Raw genomic sequence first — 17,024 nt, 5'->3', positions numbered from 1 at the left:
TTAGCCATTATACCATGGCTTCTCTCCAAACTAAAGAATGTGCCCAGTGCCTGGCTTAGATGTACTTCACCAAGATTAGGAGTCTCAGGGTCTTATCAGCTGAACCAGCAAGTCCTTTTTTATTTTATGACAAACTCTCTATTTGTAATGTCTAATGACACCCTGCAGGTTTTACTTGACCACCCCCGTCCCCGCAGACTATGAAAACTCAGATATGGACAGCCATGGGTTGGACTACACTTTGACCTGTGCCTTCCCTCCCTCATTTGGTGTCTCACTTCCACCCTGTCCTGTCTACCTCAGCACTGCCACTCCAGCGCTGGAGTGGCTCTGAAAGAGATGGGACTGGAGCAGAGGTGTCTAAGGAAGTGGAACAGGGCAGTCACTGGGAAAGGTTTTGTGGAGTCAGAATTCTTCGACATGTGGCCTTTTGTTTGTGCCTTCTTTCATGTGACATAATATTTCAAAGGCTCATTTCTGTTGTATACATTAGTACCTCATTCTTTTTGATTGGTGAATGATTTTCCCTTGTATGGATATACCACACTTTATTCATTAGCTGATGGACATTTGGATTACTTCCACTTTTTGGCTCTTACGAATAATGCTGCTATGATCATCCATGTACAAGTTTTTGTATGGACACATTTTTATTTCTTAGGTAGTTGCCTGTGGTTGGAATTGTTGGTTCATATGGTAACTTTATGTTTAACCTTTGAGGAACTGCCATACTGTTTTCCAAAATGGGTCTACCATTAGTGTATGAGTGTTCCAATGCCTCCACAATTTATAAACACTGTACGCTAACATCACCACAAACGACATGAGTAATGCATCACACTATGATGTTATGATGGCTGTGATATCACTTAGGGTGATGGGAATTTTTTCAGTTCCATTATGATCTTATGGGACCACTGTTGTATAGGTGGTACTTCATTGACCCAAGCATCGTTAGGCAGTGCATGACTTTATTTTGTTTATTCTGGGTCTCTTGCATTTCCATATTGATTTTAGGATCAACTTTTAAATTTTTCAATAAAAAGGCAGCTGGCATTTTAGTAGAGATTTCATTAAATCTATGGATCAGTTTGAGAAATGTTGCTAACTTAACACTATTAAATCTTCCAATTCGTGAACATGGGATGTGAGTATATTTGTCTTTTTAAATTTCTCTCAACAATGTTTTATATAAGTTTTCAACATGTCTTGCACTCCCCCCCTCCCCTTTAAAAAAAAAATGATTTCAGAGAGGAAGGGAGAGAGAAATAGAAACATCAATGATGTTTGAGAATCGTTGATTGGCTGCCTCCTGCACGCCCCCTACTGGGGATTGAGCCAGCAACCCAGGCATGTGCCCTTGACTGGAATTGAACTCGGGACCCTTCAGTCCACAGGCCGACGCTTTATCCACTGAGCCAAACCAGCTAGGGCTGTCTTGCACTTCTTTAGTTAAATTTATTCTTAAGTATTTTATTCTTTTTAATGCTGTTGTAAATGAGATTGTTTTCTTAATGTCAGTTTCAGGTGGTTCATTGCTAATATATATGGAAATATAATTTATTTTTATATAGTAAACTAGAGGCCTGGTGCACAAAAATTTGTGCACTCGGGAGAGGGGGGTCCCTCAGCCTGGCCTGTGCCCTCTCGCAGTCTGGGACCTCTCGGGAGATAACGACTTGCTGGCTTAGGCCTGCTCCCTGGTGGCAGAGGGCAGGCCCAATCCCTAGGTGCAGCCCCTGGTCGGGCTCAGAGCAGGGCCGATTGGGGAGTTGGGGCGCCGCCCCTGTCATGCACAGAGCAGGGCCGATAGGGGAGTTGGGGCGCCGCACCCTGTCACACTCAGGGCAGGGCTGATGGGGAGGTTATGGCTCTACCCTGTCACACACAGAGCAGGGCCCGTGCGGGGGGGCGGTTGGGGCACCGCACCCTGTCACACACAGAGCAGGGCCGATCAGGGGGTTGGGGCGCCGCACCCTGTCACACACAGAGCCGCAGGTCGATCAGGGGGTTGGGGAGCTCCCCCCTATCAGGCACAGAGTAGGACTGATCAGGGGGTTGGGGTGCCTTCCCCTGTCACGAACAGAGCAGGGCAGATAGGGAGGTTGTGGCCCCACCCCCTGTCACACACAGAGCCACAGGGCAATCAGGGGGTTTGGGCGCTGCCCCCTGTCACGCTGATCCCGGTGCCAGGAGGCCTGGCAGCTCCGCTGATCCTGGTGCTGGGAGGCATATTACCCTTTTACTATATAGAATAGAGGTCTGGTGCATGGGTGGGGGCTGGCTGGTTTGCCCTGAAGGGTGTCCTGGATCAGGGTGGGGGTCCCCACTGGGGTGCCTGGCCAGTCTGGGTGAGGGGCTGAGGGCTGTTTTCAGGCTGGCGGGTGACTGAAGCTCCCAACCTGTCCTTTTTTTCTTTTTTTTTTTTTTAATTCTGGGCCAGCTTTAGCTCTGAGGCTTGGCTCCAGCTCTTAGGCCTTGGCTGCTGAAAGCAGGTATCTGGTTAGTTTGGGCTCTATAATCGATACACTGTTTCAATTCCAGGTCTGAGATCCTGGCTGGCCGAAAGCAGGTTTCTGGGGTTTTGTTTAGCTTCTGTATTTATAACAATGTTTCAAACTGCAAGCTCAGAGGCTGGCAGCGGCAGGCGGGGAACGTTGGAGTCCTCCGTCACTGAAGCAAGCAAGCCTCCTGTTAGCTTCAAGCTGCCTGGCTGCCGGCCGCCATCTTGGCTGGCAGTTAATTTGCATATCGCCCTGATTAGCCAATGGGAAGGGTAGCGGAGTGACACCAATTTGCATGTTTCTCTTTTATTAATGTAGATATATTGTATATTTTATATAGTATCCTGCAACCTTGCTGAACTCCTTGATTAGTTCTGATAGAATTTTCTGTGATTTTTTTTTTTAGAATTATCTATATACAAGATTGTTACCTATGAACAGAGATTGTTTTACTTCTTCCTTTCCAACAAGATGCCTTTTATTTATTTTCTTGCCTAATAACCTTGGTTAGAACCTCCAATACAAGGTATATAGAAATGGATGTTGCAATTTTTATAAAAATGGTGAAAGGGTATATACTGTTCTTATAGCTATCAATATTGAAGTGTGGTGGCTTCATGAAATTGGTATCATACCTGTAGGACAGTAATTGGGGCTGTTCTGATCTAAAAAACACGTAACTTAAAGAAGAAAAATTGAGGAGCACTAACGGGTTTCCTTTTTTTTTTTTTTCTTTCTTTTAGGTTTTCTCAAATAATGATGAAGGCCTTATTAACAAAAAGTTACCAAAAGAACTTCTTTTAAGGTAAATGCAGATAAACTTTAGATAAAGAATTCAGATTTGATTCCGTCATCAAATTCCAAGACAGTCTTCTTTCTCACTGTGAGTCCGTAGCACAGAAAAACAGCCAGAAGTGGCCTAACCGACTTTTTGTTTTTGTTTTATAGAATGCTGTTCAGCTTGTTGTTAAATTTTACTTGGTCTAATCCAGAATGTACTAAGTATGTACATAGCATTGGTCTGGATTCTTTTTGTAATGTGGTAAGTATTGTAATAATCTTCAGTAGGTGCCATTGTCTCGGTTTCAGTAGATAATCCCAATGTAGTCCATAATACGAGGAGAGACTTTATTAAGGTTCTGAGCTCCTGAAGTCCTAGACATTGAGTTGTTTTCTGATAAATTGGTTTTAAAAGAAGTACACTTCTGTTCTTACTGAGCATTTAAAATGTTCTCAGCCCAAATATTGACATGTTTTTATCCATCTTATGAGAAGTGTGTGCTAAGTGACAGTGAGACTACAGAAAATAGGCTTTTTGTCCTTTGTTTCTGGCATCCCTGCATATGTAGCAAATGGCATTTTCCTTGTCATTTTTACCAAGTAGAGCTCTCAGCCAACATTTGTTGACCCTGCACTAAAGTTTCCTTTAGTACTCTGCAATCATCAGCTAAATCTTATTTTAGTTTGGTTGTTAACATTTTAGTTATTAATACATATATCCATGGTCATCTTTGAGTAGCATTTCCCAGACTCTTCTCATATCTTTGATGTTCCACCAAACAAAACGAAAAACCAGGTTTTGTGAACAAATAAGTATGGGAAACACTAGGTTAACAAAGCCAATTTCTTTACTGCATGACTTCTCAGAGCCTTAGTAAGCCAATAGGCATAGCGATGCTCCCACAATGGATAGCTGTGGCATTTTAAACTCGCCATGGCATCCTCTTAATATTCCATGGAAAAAATTTTGGGAAATGCTGACGCACAGTAAGAGACTGACCAGATGACTCCATTCCCTGGCTGTGTTAAATCTCACTTTAACTTCTGGGGAATGAGTATGAATTCTGTTTACATATTGGAGTTCATCACAGAGTCACTGTAAATGCCACAGATGACTAATCTCTGCTGTCCGCCAGGAATGGAGTGAGGACTTAGCTTCTCTGTGGTGGTGATCACGCTTCCGGGGCTTCTGAGGGTGTCTCATTAGTCATCAGGTGTTGTTTGTCACTCTTGTCATGAGCTCACTCTACTCTGTTAATAAAAAGGAAAATTAACTCACGACAGGATCATGTGAAAAATGCATCAACTATCTTTTATTTCAATAAAACAAATAGTTGTTTGGGTCAGACAATATTTTTGGCATTTTAGGGCATTTTAAAGTTAAGCAAGTGGTAACAAGGAAGGAATGATATGTTTATCATATAAACCCGCAAGGTCTCGGTTTAGCGCCAAATGCCGCTAGAACCAGTATGGCTGGGTTAGGGTGGGCAAGCTGTTGGTAGACAACCGTAGGGATGCCATCCACAACAGACTACAAGATGGACGGTGTCCCCTAGTATTGTCCAGTGTTTCGTTCCCGGTCTGCACATGTAGCACAGACATCGAGCTATAATACGAATATGTCATTTTTGCTCTGAGGAATCATAACCAGCTCCAGGCTGACCCATCTTAGTCATCATGGGGTGTGATTAAACTCCACTCGTGAGCGCTGCTAACTTAGTATGCTTTCCCTTCTGGTAGGTTTAGCTTTTACACTGTACTCAGTCATGGAGCAGTTTCTATCTATTGACCCCCCCCCCCCCCAAAAAAAAGGGGGAATTATATTGCCTGGCTGGTGTTGCTCAGTGGTTGAACATCGACCTATGAACCAGGGGATCACGGTTTGATTTCCGGTCCAGGGCACATGCCCAGGTTGTGGGGGGTCAATCCTCAGTGGGGGGCATGCAGGAGGCAGCTGATCAGTGATTCTCATCATTGATGTTTCTCTCTCCCTTTCTCTTCCTCTTTGAAATCAATAAAAATATATTTAATAAAGGGGAAGGGAATTATATTACTTTCTGTGCTAGGGTGATTTCTGAACTGCTGTTTTAGAACTTGTAGTTCTTTTAAAGACCCATGATGGAGCCAGCTGTTAAGAATCCTGGCGTTACAGTTTTTGAATTATGCCCCACAAGACTCATACACAGATCTTTTTTTTTTTTTAATTGCCATTTGAGAGCAAATATACATAATGTATCTATTCACTTGTGTTCTTATGTTCCAGTCTCTCGGGGGGATTTAAGTTGTCAGGTGCTGCCATACAGGTCTTCTCTGGCTCACGAGTCTCAAAACTAACTCTAGCCAATCACGGTGTTTTAATTTTGTTGGCCTTTAAGTCATTTCTGCCATTTTACTCTCAGACTTTCTATTACAAGCAATAGTAGCTCTCCCCTTGCCTAGCTAACCTTTCTGAGCAAACTTCTGAAGGGTTTGAGCCTGTTACCAAAGCAGCCATGCTCCTCCAGCCATCGGTTAATTCCCCAGTCACGTGAGCGCGTGCAGTGGTCTCTGCCTCGCGAGCTTAAGTGTTGGTTATTTTTGCTCAGTTAAATGATGCCTTCATTTTGGTTTGTTCTAGGCTTATGTTTTGGCTTCCTATTGTAGGCTCCTCTGTGACCCTGCAGGCTGTGGTCCCTGTTCTTGTTGAATTCCTGCTCACCGGCAGTCTTACTTCAGCAATAGGTGTGATTCTTTGACCTGAGAATCTTGCTTGTAGCTGAGTTCATTTTCTTTTCTGCCATTTTTGACTACATCTGTTACCACCCTCTTAAATTCTCCACCAGCTTCCATCACTGGGCACATCAAGTGAAGCCGCAGCTTCCTTTTTGGAACCATTCACAAGCACAACCTGGGATTATGTGCTTTTCTTCATCTATTTATGTTACTTCGAATCACTCAGAAAAATCTGTGAGTTTTTTTCATCAGATCATCTTCTTGCTAGTTGTAAGACAACTCAGTGTTATTAACTCACAGATTTCTTCTACCACCCATTTTCAGTTTGTTATTTAACACGTTTTTGTAATTTTGCTTTTTCTACCCAGGTTTCACTCATAAATGGAAGGTATTCAGGTTCTCCTCTCTACCCGTCGCTCTCACACAGTTCAGCCATGCAGCCTGTCATTTCACTCTTCCTTGGGAGTCAGTTATGTAATGCTTATAACAATGGGGATATTTAATTTGTTGTTATCTAAATATCTATTAGTGAGTTGTGTTGTTATTACATATGCTTGTCTTCATCATTATTGTTTATATTACTTTTGGGGCCAGACTTGGTTGAGATTTCAGCTTTCTCCGTTTACTGGTTGTGACCACAAAGTAACTTAATTCTTTGGGCCGTAATTTTCCATGTGTTTAAAACAGCAATAGTGCCCTAGCCGGTTTGACTCAATGGATAGAGCATCAGCCTGGGGACCAAAGGGTCCTGGGTTTGATTCTGGTCAAGGGCACGTACCTTGGTTGCAGGCTTCTCTCTGGCCCGGGCCCTGGTTGGGGCATGTGCAGGAGGCAACCAATCAATGTTTCTCTCTGTCTTTCCCTCTCTCTTCCACTCTCCCTAAAAGTCAATGGAAAAATATCCTTGGGTGAGGATTAACCAAAAATAAAGAAATAAAATAAAACAGCAATAGTAATATTTCTTACCTTATGGGATTGTTGCTAGCTGTTAGAGTACCTGGCATTTAATAAATGTTAACTAAATGTTAGCTTATTGTTATTAATATAAATTTTGGATGCCTGAATACTTAGTCAGTGCTGTTTGATAGTGTGGTCAGTTTGAATGCAAACAACTGATAAGAGCAAGCTGTCCTGATATGGACCTTAGCCTATGCTACTGTTAACAATACCTCGGTGGAGAACTTGGTTATTAAATAAGTTAATGTAGCTCAGTGCTTCACCAGCCTGGACTGGTTCAGTTTCAGAGGAAAGGGCATGCTACTATCTCGTAGTAAACCGACATCTACTAGGGCTTATTGGTGGCGGTGTTATGACAGCTAATAATTATTTTGCATTATAAACAAGGCAGTCTTGGAAGGAACCATTATTCCTCTTTTGAGAAAAGGAGTCTTATGTGAGTCAAACATTGACCCCCAACTCACATTATAAATTTTAATATTAATTTGACCTTAAGTTTTTACTTCTGTTGCGGTTGCTTTCAGATGTTAATGATGAAATAAAAACATGTACTACTTCGCAGGACATAGGGAGTGCTACATGAATAAATATATAATTTTATATTTGTGTAGGATTTATTGGGAGTAAATATTTTTAAACATTCTAAGAAGACAAAGCTCTTGTTAGGTACAATAATGAAATAAATCTCTTTTTAGAGACATTTTAAAAAACTTAAATCACCATTTTTTTTATATCATTTTCTTCCCTTTTTAAATGTATGTGGATACATGACATAATTAAGCACTAATAGCGTTTGTTGGCTTGAGGAAGGAAGGTTTGATTGCCCCAAAGAGGATTGCTGAGCCTAATAATTCTGGGCAAATGAAATCAACTACACAATTACGTCTAATTTGCCAGCTTACTAGTTTGCCAGGGAAAATTATAAAATGACTGGCGCATAAATTTCCAAATTTTCCTTTTCTAAAATTTAGAAGCCAATTCTAAATTCTGGGCAAAAATAATTGTGGGTTTTGTTGCAATCATTAAGTTACAGCCCAGTGCTTATGTGTAATTTTGGGACCTTGGGGAGCAGTGCGGTGTTTGGGGCATCATTGAGTGGGTGTCCTTGCCTGCTGGTTGGGTTTAGCACTCCGTGGACTTTTTCAAGGACTGGTGCCTTCACCTCTTGCTGTCTGTGATACCTTATATATATATTCCAAGACAGCTGAACAGGTAAGATGCTTTGTGGGGGTACCTACTGCAATTTCAAATTTGAGCATCTATGCAGATTTTTCTTTTTAAAGAGGTGTTTTTTGTTGTTGTTGTTGTTCATTCATTTCATAGTTGTATTTGCCTTGCATAAAGCCAATACAAGACTGAATTAATGTGTTGAATCAGATACAGAAGCTTAAAGGCCCATTCTTTTAATTACCTCTGTGTACTATTATAAACTATTTTAGGGTTGACAATTAAGTCCAGATCATGTCAACAGCAAAATTTCTTCAGTCTGGGTTGGGGTGATGCTTATACATTAAAACTCTGATGACTTGGATTTTTTTTTAATCTACACTGAGATGGCATGAAACACCAATAAACCTCCCCAGATAGGAAGAATCTGTGGAGATGATGTTATGTTAGGGATCTGTTAACTTAAAAACTCTGTGTTCAGTAGTTACAACTGAAAAGATTAGTAAATTTGACTCTATGAATAGTAAAATGTGGCAAAGATAAATAGCACAGTGGTGGGTGAAATAACTGGAATATGCATTATCAGCAAGGGTTATGTTCTTCAATATATAAAGCAAAAATTATCCTATATAATAAAACCCTAATATGCAAAGCAACCAAACAGCAGAACGGCCAGTGACATGCACTGACCACCAGGGGCAGACATCGCTCAAGGGGTCCCAGACTGCAAGAGGGTGCAGGCTGGGCTGAGGGACCTCCCCTCCCCCCCCCAGTGCATGAATGTCATGCCCCGGGCCTCTAGTCTATATAATAAAAGCTTAAGCGACCTTTACGGCAGAATGATCAGAACGACCGGTCGCTATGATGCGCACTGACCACCAAAGGGCAGATACTCAATGTAGGAGCTGCCCTCTGGTGGTCAGTGCACTCCCACAGGGGTAGTGCCGTTCAGCCAGAAGCTGGGCTTACAAAGCTGGCGGCTGGCGAGTGCAGCGGCGGTGGCAGGAGCCCCTCCTGCCTCCGCAGCAGCGCTAAGGAGCAGTGAGCAGGCGGGTGGTAAGGAGCAAGGGATCCTGAACTGTGAGAGGGATGTCCGCCTAAGCCAGCAGGTGGACATCCCTTGAGGGGTCTCAGACTGCGAGAGGGCACAGGCCAGGCTGAGGGTACCCCCCCCCCCCTGCACGAATTTTGTGCACTGGGCCTCTAGTTAATAATAAAAGTGGATTAACTCTTAGAAAAAGAGTTTGAAGACGTATGAACAAAGGAAGAAATAAAATGGCCGATAAAAAGATGCTCAGTCAGGCCCATATTTAAGTATAAATTATAAATCAAAATAATGAGTATTGCTTATCTGACTGGCAAAAACCAAAGTTAGTTGATACCGGTTTTGGCAAAGAGGCAGGAGACAGATACTCTAGGCACTTTAAAGGTGGGAATATGTATGTAACTATTCTGTGAGGCCACGGGGGGAAAATTCTAAGTGCTAAATGTACATATTCACAAATTCCATTTCTAGGAATTTGCTAACAGATGTATTAGCAAAGATGTACTAGTATATACAGGGATGATTACTACAACTTTTTAAAAAACTGTAGTTAAATTGGATTACAGAATTGGATTACTTCTAATTCTTGGTTAATGCTACAGTTCATCATTGATCAATCCATTGCCCTTTCTCTCTCCTCACCATCATGCTCATATTATCAGGAACTTACAATATATTTACTTACATTAACTTTATAAAAAAAAAAAAGTATATCTTCTGAAACACGGTTTTCACTCAAAATTATGTTACTCACAGTGATCCATGTTGCTTTGTTTGGCTCCTGTCAACATCTTTGCAGATGTCTCCTGGTACAAATATACAAGCTTCTCTTGTAGTAGAATTGCTGAGGGTCATAGGCTATACAAATATTTAACTTCATATAGTAATATTAAATTGTATTTCGAAAGTGGTCCTATCAGTTTACATTGATAAGATGTGTCATCCTTTCCAACATTTAGTGTTGTTACATGTCTTAAGTGTAGAATAGCATCTCATTGGTCTCTTGATTTGAATTTTCCTGAATTCTAGTAATGTTGAGCATCTGTCTATATGTTCACTGGTCACACGTATTTTCCTCTGCTGTAAAATGCATGTTAATATTTTTGCCTATTGGGTTATTATTGATTTGTAGTTGCTTTCCCCCCTTTTTCTTGTTTTTAATATTACTGAATTTTCTATATTTTTTTCTTCATCCAATTTTCTATATAGTGTCCCAATTTAATAATCTTTATAAGAGGGCAATTTGGGGTTTTAATGAACAAAGCTAATATTTTTATTAAAACTATGATGATTATTATGATTTTCTAAATTGTTATGGCTTGAATTATTCTCCCAGAACTATTTACTTCTTAACTCTTATTCTGTCTCATCTCTCACTCTTTCCCAACTTCCTTGCATATTCTGGCAACTGATTTATTTCCCATCCCTGAAAGTGTCATTTTCTAACTTGCTCTCTCCCATGTTCTTTCTACCTGTTGATAGTCTCTCTCTTTTGCTTATCTTTTCTTCACCTAATTGAACCTAAAGCTTTCCCTAAGTTCAAGGCCATCTTCTTTTCCTCTTGAGTGTGCTTATAGGTCCTTTAAGCATTTTATAATTTCTGGTGTTTGTCCTGGATTTTATGTTCCATAACAGAGTAAAAAATCCCCTAACCTGGGGAAGAAAAAGGAAATCCAGATCCAGGAAGCCCAGAGAGTTCCAAATAGTATGAACCTAAAGAGACCCACATCAAGGCACATTACAATTAAGGTGTCAAAAGTTAAAGACAAGGAATCTTAAAAGCAGCAAAATTAATTAAATAAATCAACTTCTTAGGTATAAGTGTACAAGCTTCTTTCTGGGAGATATGTATTCCTATTTCCAGCTCTGATACATGTTTCCTGTGCTGTCAGCCACTAGGCAGATGTGACATATTTTAGACTTCTGTTTTGGAAGCACCCCACTCAAGGTATTTCTGTATTAGTGTAGTTACAGTAGGCTCATGTGGCATACATATCTAATAGACATCTAATGTCTTCAACACAACACAAGTGTACTTATTGCTCACCTGATAGAATTGGGGGTGTGGGGTGGGGAATGAAGCTGTCAGTTGCTCTCTGCAGTTATTGGGGACCCGGCTGAAGGAAGCTCTGCTGTCTTCAACCACAGCTTCCTGCCTGCAGCTCACTTCCCATGGCTGGCTCTCAGTTATGTGCCTCATGTACCTGCAGGGGAAGCGGGGAAATGGAGTGTAGGTGTGTATCCAGGAAACAATTGTCATCCCGAGAAGTTGAACATTGGCACATTCTGTGACTGAGCGTTGCTACTTCTGGGTACGCCCTAAGGAAGCTCCTATAGATGTACACCTGGTGACATGTATAAAAATGTCCATAGGAACACTGTTCATAATACCAAAAACAATGGAAACAACCACATATTCATGAACTGGTATGTGGAATATGATAAATATAAAGTGATACATAATGTATGATGTGAATTATAAATGTATAGAGAAATGTACTGCAGACTCACAAAATGGCATGGACAAATCTTAGTTATGATGCTGAGTGGAAAAAAGCTAGCTGCAAAAGTCTATATACAGCATGTATTGTTTTTATAAGATTAAAAATCAAGGAAAAAACTACATGGTCTACTGCTTAGGAATGTATACATTGTGATAAAACTGTTAAGCACAAGGAACAAATCACACACACGTTGACTGGTTGAGAGGAGGAGAAAGGAAATGAGGGAGGGACACAAAGTAGGTGCAGTGATGCGGGGAATGGTCTAGTTTTCAAGGTTGAGTGGTGATCAATGCAATTTTATTATTCGGGACCACAGAGTGTCATGTAGTCTTTGTATCAGAATATTCCAACTAAAACCATTTGTGAAAAGTTTGAAAGGTACTGAGAGGATGTGCTGCATTTTATTTTTTTCCTTGATGTCTTCTGATTGCTGGGTTTTGTCCCTGTGGCCGGTCCTCTTGGTGCAGCATCTCCCCTGGGCTCTCCTGTAGGGTCAGGTGTCCCTCATCTTCATGAATATTTTGTTTCCCATTTCTCATTCAGAACTGTTCCCATGTGCTGTGCTCCAGCCTCTTACTATGTTCACCGTTTATTTCTCAAAGGACTTTTATTAAGCTCTAGCTGGTTTGGCTCAGTGGATAGAGCGTTGGCCTGTGGATTGAAGGGTCCTGGGTTTGATTCTGGTCAAGGGTACATGCCCTGCTTGTGGGCTCGATCCCCAGTAGGGGGCGTGCAGGAAGCAGCCGGTCAATGATTCTCTCTCATCATTGATGTTTCTCTCTCTCCCTCTCCCTTCCTCCCTGAAATTTGATTATACACACACACACACACACACACACACACACACACACACCTCGTTATTATTAAATTTCAGAGTTACTTTCTTCATCTTTTGTTGTAATTTGATTCAATCTTAATACAGTCTATCTGGATTTCCTGTCCATTGTTGACTTTGCCGATCTCTCCAGCTCCATGCTGGTTGTCTAACTATGGAAAATTTCACCTTCCCATCAATCCACTTATATTTAAAAAATTAAATTTTTCGTTCTCTAGGAACTCGATTATGGATACTTTAATATCACTATCATTAATTATGGCAGAAGTGGATTCATCGTTATTCCACTCCTGCATTTGCACGAAGTCATTGCTCTTTCCTTTGACTGGACTCTTGTTGTTAAAATGCCTTTTAAATAAATTTAGTCAGAAGCTGGCTGATTTCCTTTCAGGATGTGTTTTATTTTAATTACTATTTAGTGCTCAGTATTTATGATGAAACCTCGATTCATGAATTAGTAATAGGATAATTGGAACCAAGCCATAAACTATTCTTTATCAGAAAATGTAATGATGACAATTTTAATAATGAACTAATTAACTTAGCTTTGACTTCCCTTAAAAATATGGAGGGTCCTGCCATAATCGGTTTGGCTCAGGGGCTAGAGCGTCGGCTTGCGCACTCAAGGGTCCCAGGTTCGATTCCGGTCAAGGGCATGTACCTTGGTTGCGGGCACATCCCCAGTGGGGAGTGTGCAGGAGGCAGCTGATCAATGTTTCTCTCTCATTGATATTTCTAACTCTCTATCCCTCTCCCTTCCTCTCTGTAAAAAATCAATAAAATATATTTAAAGAAAATATGGAGGGTCCAAACCAAAGAGAGACTGTCCATTCACGTGAGGCTAGTTTTGCTCTTCTGGAGTCATTTTCTTTCTTTAATCTTTTCTTTATTAGATTTTAAATTAAAATGCTTGATAGTTTTAGCAAGTGACACAGTAAAAAAATGCACAGAGAAAAGATAAATCTCCCTCTAGCATACCTCAGCTCTCACATTCAGATAACAAGTGTAGATAGTGGCCCTACTTGTGGAAACATTTCTGAAGGGTAAACTCTCTTAGTGCCAGCTCATAATTACTGTCGTGTGAGAGTTCACATGAGGTTCCATCCATGTCCTTCCAGAAAATCTGAGCCTTTGCCTCGTGTAGTTCTGATGGGGTTAGACTGTAGGGAGAAAAAGTGGTGGTTTCGTTTCAGAACCTCCTCATCTCAGCAGTTCAAGTTAATGTACACGTTTGTCTCATAGTTGAGTTCTTTGGAGATGCCTTTAAAAGAAGACTCATGGATCTTAAGGTTTTCTTTTTCTTGTATATAACATCACTAAACCAATACAAAACAAATTTAACATTTGCGTAAAGAACAGTTGTTTTCACTAATGTATGAACACAGGCTTTGTGAGCTTTAGGGAAAAAATTATTTTCTGTATCCACACTTCCAAAACCAGTCATTTGCACAGAAGAACTGAGCCTATGTTTTCATCTTTGGGGATGTTACTCTAAGTAGGTAGTTCTTTGGAGAGTGTGGGGAGGGCGTGGCATCACTTTTTGTTATTCTAGCTGATCTCAGGTAATGCCGAAAGTCATCATATTCTGGGGCTTACTGCCATTCTTAACCTACAGCAGAACCAGTGATGTGCATGTGATAAAGTTCTCCACATTTTCCTAAAGTTCTGTTAAGGTTCTGCTTCCAGTTGAGAGAAACTTGATATTTCTGTTTGTTTATTTATTTATTTTAAGAAATTGTTCTCAGTGTGTATCACCCCTTCAGTCTAACATTTGCTCTTGATTATTATTTTTTTGGGGAAAAAGAATGTTTCTTGAGTACACTGTAGCAATTTCGAAAACATCACTTGATACTCAACATAATCTCTTAAAGTAGGTAGAACAGTTTTAATCATCTTCATTTTATAGGTGAAAAATCTGAGGCTCAAAGGTTGAATGAGTTGATCAAGATTCCACAGTTGTTAAAAACATGAGCTTTGGAGTGTGAAGGGTCTGTGTGGTTCTGAGGCTTCAAGGCCTATTGACTTTAACTCTCATGTTCTTCCTTCTATATCTTACTGCTTTTCAGTAAAAAAAGAGTTGTGTACAGGATATTAGCCTTATAATCTACAAACACACACACACCACCCTCATATATCTTCATTTATTCACCTATACAAGATAAGGCATATAGGTTTTATTCTATTCAGCAGAGCAAAAACTTCTGGTTGAACAGATTATTCAGCACTGTAAGTCATATGTGTAATCAAATAGCTCATGTACCTAGTGTTTTGTTGCTGCTGCTGTTTTTTGATACAGTAATGGAAGGGAAGGATAGTTGGTATTCTACCCTGTAGAGCATTCTATGTACAGGGTGTCCCAAAAAATGTATACACACTTTAACAGCTGATGCTAATTTTGAAAATGAAATGTCTCTTAATAAACACTGCCTTTATAGTTATTGAAAGTGTGTTTCTATATGGTTTTTGAGACACCCTATACTACACTGTTAATTGTTATCAAAGAAAAGAACACCTGACTTCTGGATTCTGTAACCTTGTAATTGGGCTAGCATGAAAACACAAGGGAAACAATGATTATGATAAGATAAAACAAAAAGTAAATATAGTTCAGGAAAGAAAGAATCTCTGTGTACTCATAACTGGAGTGGTTAGCAGACTATCAGTGGCTCTGATTTTACTGCTACCTTGAGAAAGGAGATGAGGCCTTGTATGGACAAGGGGAGGAGCCGAATATGTGACCACTACACAAAGCAGAGACCCTGGGAAGGTTCCTGACATCATGTAAGATGGGAATTTAAAACCAAACCAAACCAGAAAAACAAACAAAAGACTTGTTTCTGATCGGGGCTTTGGGTGAAGGGGAAAAAGTCTTTCTTGAGAAATCTGACCACATGTATACATGATTTAGAAATTCCAAGCTTAGAAATTAATGTAAAATTTATGCCAGAAAGATGAAAATTTGGGGGGAACTTGGCAGAATCAAATGTAAAAATTTTATAGGGACATTTAAAAAACCAAGATGCATGAGCTTTCTACACATCAATAATCAGAGGCAAATGAGATCATGCCCGGTAGGTGTGGCTCAGTGGTTGAGGGTCGACCCATGAACCAGGAGGTCACGGTTTGATTCCCAGTCATGGCACATGCCCAGGTTGTGGGCTCGATCCCCAGTAGGGGGCATGCAGGAGGCAGCCAATCAATGATTCTCATCATTGATACTTCTCTCTCTCCCTCTCCCTTCCTCTCTCTGAAATAAATAAAAACATATTTATGATAAGATTCTCCAAATTAGGAAATTCAGTTTGAAAAAAAATGTTTAAAAGAAAATGAGATCATGATAAAACTTTACAAGGTACCTAAAGAAATGATCCACCATAAGGGTCCATAAATGGATTAAACATCTTCGGTATTAGATGAAGCTGAAAAGGTAATTAGTGAACTGGAAAATAGAGATGGGAAATGTATACATAATTTAGCATCGAAAAATAAAGATATGGAAATACAGAAAAGATTAAGAGACCCAGAAGATGGAATTAGGTGATTCAACGTATGTATAAAGGAAATTATAGACAAGGAATATAGAGAAAATGTAGGAGGGGTAATATTTGAAGCAAAGTAGCTAAAATATTTTTAGGGTAGATTAAAGGGAATTTCATGAGGCCAATATTACCTAATACCAAACTGAATGAGGATGTTATAAAAAAGTTAAATTATAGGCTGGTATTTGCCATGATTGGAGTTCTCTGAGCTTCCTGCATCTATGGTTTGGGACAGCATGGTTTGGTGCCTATCATTAAATTTGAAAACTTCTCGGTTTTGCCTCAAATATTTCTTCAGGTATTGCCATTATGTGCATGTTACCTCTCTTATCGTTGTCCCACAGTTCATCTTTTGAGATAGCATAAGGTTTTATTCCTTAGTTCTATTAATATGAATCACATTGATTTAAAATGTTAAGTCAGTGTTAGACTTGACCATGATATGTTAAATCTTTATATATCACTGGATTTGATTTAGGATTTCTGCATCATGCTCACAAGAGAGACTGGTCTGTAGATTTCCTTTCTTGTAGTTATTGGTACGTTTCTGGATTGGAAGACTTAATATTTAAAGATTTTAATTCTCCCCAAGTTCTTATAAACTCAGTGAAATCCCATTAAAAATTTCATCAATTTTTCTTGTGGAAATTGATATGCCGATTCTAAAACATAAGTGGAAATTCAAAGAACCACAAATAGCCAGGACTAACCAGGGTAATCTTGATGAATAAGAACAAGGTTGAAGGACTTAGATTACCAGACATCAAGACTTATTATAAAGCTTCATAATTATAAAATGGTCTTATTAAGGTGGACAGACAGACCAATGGAACAGAATACAAAGTCCGAAGTACATCCACTCTATATGCCCCTGTACATATGTATTGATAACCAAGTTGCCATTGCAGTGCTTTAAAAAATATTTATTGATTTGAGGGAGAGAGAGGGACGGAGGGAGGGAGGGAGGGAGAGAGAGAGAGA

General features: G+C 40.1%; 1 protein-coding gene across 3 annotated transcripts in view; it reads left to right on the top strand.

Annotated features, from left to right (window-relative positions):
- FBXL2 (F-box and leucine rich repeat protein 2) overlaps window positions 1-17,024 on the top strand; it is a 51,848-nt gene that overhangs the window by 4,610 nt on the left and 30,214 nt on the right. For 2 of the 3 annotated variants that reach the window (XR_011468139.1, XM_070391806.1), the window contains exon 2: window positions 3,248-3,309. Coding sequence is in view for 2 of the 3 variants with exons in the window: in XM_070391806.1 (XP_070247907.1) it covers window positions 3,248-3,309 (62 nt within the window). In the remaining variant the exon portion in view is untranslated. Of the gene's footprint in view, window positions 1-3,247; window positions 3,310-3,452; window positions 3,547-8,079; window positions 8,166-17,024 lie in introns of all 3 variants that reach the window. The other variant, XM_070391808.1, reaches the window with a different exon arrangement.

Source organism: Myotis yumanensis, unplaced genomic scaffold (assembly GCF_028538775.1).
Source record: "Myotis yumanensis isolate MYYU_CA2020_CCGP unplaced genomic scaffold, mMyoYum1.0.hap1 SCAF_14, whole genome shotgun sequence".
Classification (NCBI taxonomy): Eukaryota; Metazoa; Chordata; class Mammalia; order Chiroptera; family Vespertilionidae; genus Myotis; species Myotis yumanensis.
Note: the sequence above shows the minus strand (reverse complement) of the source record. Positions and strands in the feature narration are given on the sequence as shown.